This window comes from Trematomus bernacchii, unplaced genomic scaffold (genome assembly GCF_902827165.1).
Source record: "Trematomus bernacchii unplaced genomic scaffold, fTreBer1.1, whole genome shotgun sequence".
Lineage (NCBI taxonomy): Eukaryota > Metazoa > Chordata > Actinopteri > Perciformes > Nototheniidae > Trematomus > Trematomus bernacchii.
The window spans coordinates 877243-888691 of record NW_022987735.1 but is presented as its reverse complement, the minus strand read 5'-3'; the positions used below and the strand labels follow the sequence as shown (position 1 = coordinate 888691).

The 11449-nt window shown below is 41.6% G+C and overlaps 1 protein-coding gene across 1 annotated transcript in view; it reads left to right on the top strand.

The window, feature by feature from the left end:
* The first annotated feature begins 81 nt into the window (after window positions 1-81).
* LOC117494973 (calcium/calmodulin-dependent protein kinase type 1D-like) overlaps window positions 82-11449 on the top strand; it is a 27554-nt gene continuing 16186 nt past the window's right edge. The window contains exon 1 of the mRNA XM_034146017.1: window positions 82-1332. Coding sequence (XP_034001908.1) covers window positions 1235-1332 — 98 coding nt within the window. The 5' untranslated portion in view covers window positions 82-1234. The remainder of the gene's footprint in view (window positions 1333-11449) is intronic.

The window sequence follows — 11449 nt, the reverse complement described above, 5'->3', positions numbered from 1 at the left end:
ACTGGACTTCAAAGATAAGCACAGGCAAATCCTTATAAATATACGTTCTTTAATGAATACAACTCGTGAGTTTCCTCAACATAAATACATGTATGTGCGGACTGAGCAAAGCTGCGCTCGCTTTGTGTGTTTGAAAGATGAAGGTGGGCTTTCGCACATTATGTTAGTGTAAGTTATTAATAACGCTGCTTTGTCACCCACTCAAACCTCTATTATTTTCTTGTAAACTCTCCAAAACTGCTCATAACACAATTCACAATTGGAACTTAATTACAAACAGCACCATAATTATAATATTAGTTTTGCCTTATCCCACCTTTGCTCAAAGTGTCAGGGTTTAGACAGAATGGGGCATGCAACAAAAAAGCTGCACATCCTTTGATTATTGATAAGAGTTTGAATGTCAACATTATGAATACATCTTTGAACTATTCAGTGTACACCCTTAGTACATGCATGCACATTTTAGGTAGCAGTTTGACATCTGCACAGTGACAAACATACAAAACATGAATGAAAGTTAAGAGGGGGCGAGGGTTCACCTGCTGTGCATTGGCCCCCAATACTCCTGGCTATACGCCCCTGCCCTTAAATCTCACCTCCTGTCAAAATGAAAGCATGTATTTGTGCATCAACCTAACACAAAACACGAGATGTAAAACACAGACTGGGGTCAGGGCAGGAGAGTTTGAACCGGGCCGGTGATTTGGTGCAATGCGAACACTTAAATGGCTCAGTGTGTGCAGGCTGTCAGACAGACAGGCGGAGCAGCAGCCTCCCACTCCTGCTGCTGGAGGAACACAGCAAGGTCGGTGTTACACAGCACACACAGCAGTTCGGATGTGAAGTGTCTTCCTCCTGCAAGCAGCCCGACGTCAGATCACCACATCCCCGCGTTGCCACTGACTGAATCCCGCCTGACAAAGGGGGGGAGGAGGAGGAGTGTTTCCCCGTCACAGGGATCGGAACAGCGGGGAAGCTCAGAGTCGGGATCCGCTACGTCAAACAGATTAGTCAAATAACCTCTCGTGGTAGGACATACCTCCTTCCTTTGGGCTTGCCTGGCTGCATGCATGGGCTGAGGAAGCTATATAGTCTGACAAATAGCCAGGAAGCCCTTGGCTAAATACACAAGTACTTTTTCTTTTTCTTTTTCTTTTTTCTCTGGGGCTGGCTGTGCTTGGTCCTCCAGCAGCGTCTCTTATTCTCCTCCTCTCCCCACCCCTGGTGCGAAATGGCGAAAGAAAACGGCGAGTCCAGCAGCGATGGGTCCTGGAAAAAGCATGTCGATGATATCAAGCAGATATTTGACTTTAAGGAAGTCCTTGGGACGTGAGTAACACGATAACACACAAACTTTGTATCCAGTTGTGCAAATTAGCGGCAGACAACAATGACACATTCCTTTTCATTTCCGTTGAATCGGTGCTGACAGCTGTTGAATATGTGTTGAATTCACTGAGAACTGCTCGATGGAAAAGAGGAAAAGGCCTTTTTAACTTAAATCCCTAAACAAAGAGACATTTTAAAGATATTTAACGGTGAATTAATTGTTCAGGGAGTGGAAATTATGTTTCATGAGACACAATGTTTGTCAGAATCACAGTTCATTCAAAAAGCTGCGTGTTTTTATTCTACCATGTACATGGGGATACACAGATCAGGCAGCCATTTATTTTAGGGTCGTTTTATACAACATGACAACTATGAAAAAGACATCTGGGCCTTTTTCTCACACATAAATCAGCTCCTCAATTAAGGGACCATCTGTATTGACTTCTAGTGCTCAGTGTCTTTCTTCTCCAAACAGAAAGGCAGATTTAAGCAGAGACACATTATGTCTGGGTTAACAGATACTTGTTTGCACAGTAAACACAGTTTCAGTTGTGTCAAGGGACCATTTTGGATGAAGTAATGCTCTTTCCCTTGGACCACAGAGCAGCCAAATTCCAGTTTATTTTGGTCCCCTGTTAGTGCTGCTTGACTTCATGTTTTTACCCTGTTTTTGAACAAGTTTTGCCGCAGACAGACAGCCTAATTGTTACCCTGAATGGAAGACCCCAAACTTCTAAAGAGGTCAGTGAGTCACTCTTGTGACTGACTGTGTTTCTCATTTGTCCTGCTGGTCTTTAGCCCCTGAAGACATGACCATTCTCCCATGGCTCAGAGGAATGTAATGACGTTTGTATTGTTGGGGATTCGGGAGGGGGCCTTGGCGAGAAAGGGGTTTCCCTGGGAAAATATGCTTGTTTTTTTTAATTTGGAAACAGAAACTGGTGTGAATATGAGGGAAGAAATGGCCTTGAGTCACCATGTTTGTAGCTAAACTGGAATATTTCAAGGATGATAAAACAGACACTTTGTGGTTTGTAATACATGCAACCTCATCTCCTGCAAACGTAATAATCTATCTTCTAATTTTGTGCTGTTTGGCATGACAGCCAGGTTTTTTAAATGTGTCTTTACTGAGGAACAGGATCATACAATTTCTCATCCAGATTGGTGATTCATAAAGCTCACTCGACACTTCATCTGTTGTACTAAACAGTCAGACGCTGCTACCTGGAGGCTGTTCTGATTTCCCCAAGGCTTTCATGTATGTGTGAAGCGCCTCTGAACAACACGCAGTGAATCATCCTGATTTACTGTCCACACAATGGCCAGGTTGGAGGAACACGCATCCCTCGCCCACGACAATTCACACATCTCCGAGGCCAGTTTGTCACTATTCAGCCCCTTATGTTACATATGATATTATACTGTGTGTACTCGCCCTGATTCACTCCAGGAATCAGGAACGCCTTGTTTCTGCACAGAGAGCTTCAAAACAGGTCAGCTTAGGGCGAGAAGCCTTGCTGCTTTGCTTCAGGATTAAAAATGGACGAGAAAGAAGAGGAAGAGACTTAGATTATCCTCCTTTTCCTCCCACTCCTCTTTATCCTCCTCCTCATACTGATCCACCTTCAACTGGAGCTTTCTCCTCAGGTTTTCCCTGTCAATCCTCATTAATTTCCCTCTACACAGCAGCCGTGGAAGTACATGTACTCAAGTGCAATACTTAAGTACAATTAAGAGGTACTTTACTTGAGTATGTATATGACATACTTACATACTTATTCTCTACTTCATAAGACCATGTCATACTTCACTAAAATATGATGCAATGTTATAAATAAAAGCTACCTTCATTCTACTGTAGTCAACATTAGCTTAACTCCACCTGCTACAACACTAAAATCAATCATGATAATCAAATATTTAACAATACATAATTCACATGAGCACTTTTGCTGCATATTCTTTATTTTGAGAACTTTATTTGTGTATTCTTGCATTTTCCTTGTCACCTAGTATTTCTACATTGTGTTATGGCTACTTTACTTAAGTTTAGGATACATTTTCCACCGCGGCTGCACAGAGATCTGATTTCAGCAGCCGCTGGAGGCCGGCGTGTCTGCGTGTGAACGTTGTGACTGATTACATATTGACAAGAGTTGGTGGAGTACAAAGCCTGCGGTGGTGACAGTAGAGCTTTGGTCACATTTATTCGCCCTGTTTCCTTGCAGTAGCTGTTTGTACGCTAATGAGATCTTTGACACTGAAGCCAGTCCTCACACCTCGTCGCCACTTTGCCTTGTGGCTAATTTGAGAGCCTTAAGCTGCTGAAACTCTGTGGAAGCAAATTAAGTAACCTGAGCACCTTCCAGACTCCAGTAACAACTTAGACGAAAAAGAAAATGAACCGTGGTCGATATCAAAAAAGTATTCCGTCCACATGGAATCGGCACAAGAAACGTGTCCATCCACACGAGACCGCTCGACCCGCTGGAGACGCTGTAGTACATATGCCGGGCCTGTAAGTGGAGCTGTACTTCCGCCACAAAATACACCAAAAGCAGCGAATAAGACCCCCCGAGTATGGTTGCCATGGTTGCCTGGTTGCCCTTCTGTTTATTCTCCACGGTGGATTTAGCAACATGTAGTTCATGTAGTTCTCCATGTCCACTTGTTGCTGATCATTGTGGTAGAGGAGCTGTAGATTTTGCACTAACATCTGTATCTTGTTCAGTAGCGCCTGGAGCACGAACTGAGAGCTGCTGTGAGCTGCTGTGATCCGCCATTGTTGTTGTTGGCGAAACGCATCCGCAATGACGCGGGTGACGCTGAAGTGAGCAGGAGAGGTGGGGAGAGGCGGGGCTATGATTGTTTAGGGTGTACACACTGTGCCGCAAGCGTTACGTTACCAAACCTTCCCACTTTGGGATGCGTTATCGTTTGAGGGCTTCCGTTACGGCCTCGTGCGGACGAACCGTCCATACGATCAGTGGCGACTGGTTATTAGGCACAGCCCCACCTAGTGTCAGCAGAAAGTATTACAAATAATGATTACAAAAAATGCAAAAAAAAAAAATATATATAAAATATATTTTAAGATCATGGTTAATCATCTGATTCGTCTGTACATTGCTGTTTTAGTCTGTGTTCTTCTAATTAGTCTCTACAGTGTGTGCCTATTGAGCTGTTTAGAGCCATGTGGGACAAAACCTGATCATGCCCCTCCCTCTCACTGTCTAAGTGAACGGTGACTGTAAAAACTACACTGCGCATGCTGAGTATTTTCCTATTTAATGTGTGTGGCAAAAAAATAATGACCATAGGGGCACTGAGCTGCCATCCCCACCATACGTCATCTCACATAATTCAGAGCTGCAGTGACGCGTCCTAAAACCCGGAAGTAAGCTGCGCGTGGCTTCCCTCGACAAAAAAGCAATGAGATTTCTCCATAGGATTTCAGAAAATAGCTCTGTGGGAAACGTACCTGTTAGATAAATGCACGTTTTGTTCAGCCGGATAATATCCACATGTCTACCCTACTTTTATAATTTTTTAATCATAAATCTATCGATTAGATTTATGATAGACTTTTGAAACTACAAGAAGATAAGGAGGACTTTTACAAAAAAGTAATAGACATTTTTGTCCAGAAGGATAGGCAAATGGACTTCATCTTCAAGTCAAGGTAAGACCGCAATTTTATTGAAAATGGGATCTTACTAAGAGAGAACAATTCAATATTTAAATGATAAAATTACATTTTTTGGGTATCCTTTTGTTGAACTGTCTGTTTAAAATTAATCAAAGCATCAGACAAAAAAAGCTTTTGAAAATAATATTATATTTTGGTTTAGGTCAAAATATAATATTTGTAAACCTGAAGAGTCAGTGCCAGTGCCTCAGCAGCCATGAACCTCACTGCACGTCACTGCAGAAGCTTATATATAGACATCTAAGTAAGTGCCCCACCACTTTTGTACATATAAAAACGCCACTGCATACGATAAAGAACTATAGCGGATACCACCCGTTTTGTGTCCGTGTGGACGGGGCCTTAGCCGACTGATTAATGAGGATGCACTAATTATGTTCCCTCTGCTAAAACTGCACGGTAACAAGCTTTCCCCAAATTTAAAATCGGTGTCCTTTTACGTGGCACGCATCAGCATTATTCTGATAACATGCAGCATGGAGATTGCTGTGGCTCTAAATTCTGCGTCAGTCGGGCCGTCACGACTCACAAATGTAACAAAAGATTGTGGAAACACAACACTGTCAAGGAAACTGTATTTTAATGTGGGTGAGTCACATCATGGCCAATACTCCCATCTGCTTAAAAAGGTCTGTAACTCTGTGGATACTGAGAGTATATCAGATCGGTGCCTCCATAATGATAATTGAACACGCTGATATATGCGCTTTTGACCAGCTTATATATGTATTTTGTTCCAAAAATAAGACTAATATGCTAATTTTCAGGTTCATATTTACATGTTGTGCCTCTACTGTGACATGTTTACATGCTTTAATGTTCAAAAAGCTTATTTTTCTCAGACTGCCTGTGCTGCAGCACCTCTTTTCACCCTCTGTCTGAAACCAGAGCCCAGTCTGCTCTGATTGGTTAGCTGGCCGACTCTGTTGTGATTGGTTAACCGCTTAGAAATGTCCCGCCCCTTAGCCTACCACGTACAATGCTATATAAGTGTGTTACAAAGTGACTTCCCTATGTTACAGAAGTAAACAAACAAAAGTAGTCCAATAGAGACGTTTCAGGGGGTGTGTGGGAGAGAAACTGCCTCTGGAGGGACCTTTGGGATTTGAGCCTTTGCAGACCATTCAGATGGACAAAATCCTATATAACACACTACTACAGGAAAGGGAAAAACCCCAAAAGCATAATAGGGCTTCTTTAAGGCTAACGTAGACATATTTATTATAGCCCCTTAGTTGAATGAGGCAATCCTTGTGTTCATTTAGGAAAAAGAATATTGGCTGTGATATAATCTCACTGATATTTTGGATCAGTATAAATACATCTTGTAGGGTTTGTTGTCATGTTTTTCCTAGAATCTGAGGAACAATGCCAAAGTTGATCTCTGTTAACTAAACCGACACTCTCATGTCACTTATTGCCACCTAAAGCCACATCTTCATGGTTATCTTTGCCACCAAAGCGGAAAATATCAGTGAAACAAAATTAAGAACTGTTAAATGTACACATACTACAGTCTCTTAATTAACTCAGTTTGCCTATTTTATTCCCTTTTAGCTGTCACACATCTGTTTTTAACATCTATCCTTACCCTTATTCCAAACATATAATTTCCCCTGAGTTTAATATTAATGAAATAACAGGCTTTCGTGTTAGACATTAAACCGGCCCCTGATCTCTATGACCCATGATGCATTTTGGTGACTACCTTCATGCATTGATCATTTTCTGAACTGCTGCTTCTGTAGAGACTAGTTTGGTCCTTGATGCAGGAAAATGGCAGCTAGGCAACTAGCAGGATGGACGTCCTTGGTTGCTCCCCCTCCAAAGAAGACTACCCACCACCGTCCTCCAGCTACAGTCACTGTGGGTGGAGATACTTTGTCGTTGACAGTAATGATGGAGAGTCAAATGAATAATGCGTACTATGTTGCATGATTCTGAGTTTCCATTAGTATTCATGTGTCTCACCACAGAGTCCTACACGCTGCGTTCAGTGTGTTAAAGTGTAGCACACCGCCCTGTTTTCAAAGCACAGGAAGCTATAATCACCCTCATTTCAATTACGGCTGGGCGGTATGGTTTAAATCCAATATCACAATCATTTTGACCAAATACCCCAGACTAAGGTATACAAAGCAATTCATAAAATAGTTTTTTGATAAATAATGATCAGTATTGTGGATATAATGACTAAGTGGCTTAAAACAAATATTACAAAGTATAATATGACATCCCATTGCTATGATGCAGCCTTTAAAACCAGGTGAAAGACAACACTTCTGCCATATTAGAATATGACGTTATCCCAAATGTAAGATGATGTCTCGTTTCACAAAATCCATATATATTGACAGACATATTATTTAGGCCTTATTTAAATATTTCATCCTCTCTCCGACCACACTCGGACAGTTTCTTTGCCAAACATTTTCCCTCGATAGATGTGTTTCCTTTTGAGTTGTTTTATGAGTCCCATTACCCGTTATCATGCTGTAAACTAACCATCAGTCTGAATTGCAGATTCCCAGAAAGCAGCCTCAGGTGCAGTCAGTGTGTTTTGGGTCGTTTGGACTGTGAGAGCATCTGGATTTCATTCAAGTCATATTATTGGAGTTTTATTTAATTTGCAGCATCAGATCAGTTCTGTTTACTACCTGGCATCCCATAAACTAGTGGTGGTTAGTCTGGCAGGCAGCGATGAGAAGCCAAACTGATCTGATGACATAAGCTCTGCAGCGATAGAAAGTAACTCGAGGTGATTTGAGGTGTTTGTACTTTACTTGAGTCGTACCATTTTATGCAGCTTGTGCTTCTTCCTCTCTCCTACAATTACTTCAAAGGGTTACAAAATATTCTAATAATTATTTTCATATTCAAGTATATTTGCAATGATCAATCGATCAATGCAAGTCGATCGACAGAATCACATTTGCCAACTATTTTAATAATTGATTAAAAGTAATCTTTTATGCAAAAATGACCCAAAAATGTAGTTTTCAGTCTTTAAAAAATGGAACTGTTTACTCTGTTTTATATAATTTAAATGTAACATTTGTGGGATTTTAGACTGACAAAACCAGACAATTTAAGACATCACCTTAATTTGTATTTTAAACTTTTGAATTGGCCTTAAAACCCATTATTAGCCAAACTATCAACAGCATATTTACATAGTTCTGTCGCTAATATTAAAAATACCTATTAACTGGTTTTTTTAAACTTCAACTACTGCCCTTTCTTAAAAAGATGATTTACAGCACACACAAAAAACTATTATAAAGAGAGATATACATCGTCCAGTATGTTAATAAACATAGTGCTGTTGGTTGGAAACATTGTTATTTTCCCGTAGTTTGTCCAGCTGACTCTGCATTTTGGAAAACTCTGAGTCGACAGAGTAGCATATCAGAGCTGAGCAGATGGTGCTGTTAAAAATAAGGAGTGCTTGTTGTAACTGTAAATCTGCTGCCAATATAACTTCTATTAACAATTCTGAGAGATCCTAGTAAAGCTGCAATCTGGCGATAACCATGATAAATATACAGTACTGCTTAAGCCTTAAGTCCCATGTGTCACACTCAAGGCCCGGGGGCCAAATCAGGCTCTTGGTGGATTTAATTTCGGCCCGCAGGATAATTTCTAATTACTATTAGATCTGGCCCGCCGGTATATTGCACGCACACCTTCACTCCATCCTGAGGATTTCCTCAGCTCAGAGCCTGAGCCCAATCATTGATGAACTTGCACCCAAGATGAGATGCCAAGTATCTGGCTTGAACTAGCATCACAGAGCAGCAAACTGAGTTTCAATGGATGTTTCCTTCTGCACCTTTTTTCTTGCGACAACAGGGCATGTTTGGTTTTTCCTTTGAGGGAAATTGTTTTTTTGAAGCTGTTGTTGGCCTGTGGAAAAATGTAATCGTAAGAAATGACTCCGGAAAAGCTGCAGATCGAGCCATGAGAAATGAATGCAACTGATTATTTAATGTTGTTTTTATAGGCAATAATTTAAGCTTTGTTAGTTCCAGGTTTAATATGTGCAATAAGTTCATTTCAATAAGTTTTGCAATAAACATTGAACCAGTCCGGCCCTCGACTAGTACCCATTTTTTTTATTTTGGCCCACTGTGTATTTGAGTTTGACACCCCTGCCTTAAGTGAACCAATTGAACTGAACACAACAGGGACCAATGAAATGAATTATAATGACCCTTTAAAATGCAGTTTTCTATATAACTATATATTGTGCCATCCTAGATCTTAGCTATCAGGATGTTTATTGTTCATGAGTCTGATGACATCTGTTTTATATGCATGTACAATTCTTATGCTTAGAAGAATCAGTAATGATCCGCAATATCCACTGTCAGTCTTGCTTGCTTATATTATATCATCTGTCATGTCTTCGCTGGACATCGAACGCAGAAGGTCACTCTGCTGATCCCTCCACCTGGATTATCAGGCGTGCTTTTTCCATCCCATGTGTTGCGTAACGGTTCGCTGTAATGCATCTTACACAAGATGACTCTGGGTGATTACTCAGCAGTGACACAGTACAGCCACTGTTAATAAGCCAGACGTCGAGACCCCCTCCATTACGAAAAAGAAAAAAAACCCTCTAACATTAACAGTGATGCTTTATTTTCATGATCTTTAAAGGACAACCAGCTGAGGTCACAGCTCGGGAAAGTTTCTGATGTTAGATGCACGGCTTCACTTTGCATCTGCGGCATCAGTTTCACACACACACACACACACACACACACACACACACACACACACACACACACACACACACACAGCCCACATTCACATTTCACATTAGTCAACCTTGATTGTCACACACACGCACATCTCATACTGTCACACGAGAGCCGTGAAGAGGTGGCTCAGTGTCTCTAGGAAGAATTTAAAATTCTAATATTATTATTCATCCCAGTGACTCAGTACCGCTGGGGCAGAACAACATTTTCGTCTCGTAGTTATCTCTCAGGATAGATTGAGATGAGTTTCAATAAAGGGTTCACTTCAAATAGAGGATTGCTCTCATCACTTAACGCTCATCTCCAACAGCTGGATTATCCCAGAGATTAATTAAGTGCTGGTTGTCACATAGGTTGTTGCAACTAATCATTATTTAGTTGCACCATTTAAGTATTTTAGTAGTAGTGTATAACGGGCAAAGGGGCATCTTCTTATTTTCTAGTTTTCCCAACCAATTTACTACAATATAGGACAAAATAATCAACAAATTGTCCCATTTTCAAAAGCTGGATTCAGAAATTGTTTGGCATTTTGTGTGAACATTTTCAACACACTGACACTGAGGAGGCAGGTGCGGCTCACTTTATTTAACAACTGGTGTCGGGCTTAAATGACTTCCCTGTCGAATCCCATCTATCCACCTCCAGTTACTCACCTGGTAAAGCCATACACACCTCCAGTTTACAGAGGAGAAACTGCCCAACTAATGGTTGTACCACTTGGGTTGTGTGTGGAGGTGTTACTGTATCTTTGTGTGTATGTGCAAATGGAGCATGTGGGTAGTGCAATCACCATATGTCTCCAACAGACATTGCACCTTCTCTTTCCTGTGAATTAGGAATAAATAGATTGAACGCTTGCAGCTCATTTCTCAAGCTTAGTGCATTGACAGAGGGAGATTCTGTCATTCACAGGAAGTGATGTTGCTGCCTGTTAATGTGGTGAGCAGGGGGGGAAGACACGGTGCTACGCTCTCTGAACGCCGTCTCAGTGAGCTCACGGGCTTCCTGTGGTTTTCTTCAGCCTGTGTCTCCTGCTGCAGAAAGCATGCTCTGAAAAAAAAAAAGCTTGCAAGAGACGCGTTTGACAGTGGAGGATTTTATTTTCCTGCTAATGTCCACACAGCTGGGGAAATGGGTTGCATGCGCTGAATGGAAATGATGCTCATTGTCCTCACGGCAACAGCTGCGGTGGGAAAGATAGCGCTGTAACACGCCATCAAATAAAGCACCAACTTCCTCACTTACACCATTTGCATATTGTCCCACATCATGTAAGAAGCAGGTCAAAGTCAGAAGGGCGTATGCTCAAAGCCCCCGCCATGACACCCGGGGCAGCTTTGTGTCCAGGTAGTGTGTTTGTGTGCAGTCTGTGTTTATGTGCTCTGGCTGACCCTCCCCCCCCGTGATAGGCTGGAGTGGTGAGGGATTAGCGTGGATTTGAAGGCCTCCCTGGGATTTAATGCAGTGAGTGGTGCTGAGGTTAGAGCCCGGTGGGAGAAACTGATTACACTCTGAGAACATAACAGACCTTTTGATGTTGGCCGTCTTGATTTTTAAAGGTCACTTAAGGTGTGTTTCTCAACGTCGCTTTCATCCAATGTTATTTCTGCAATTACACCTTTATGTCAGAGAG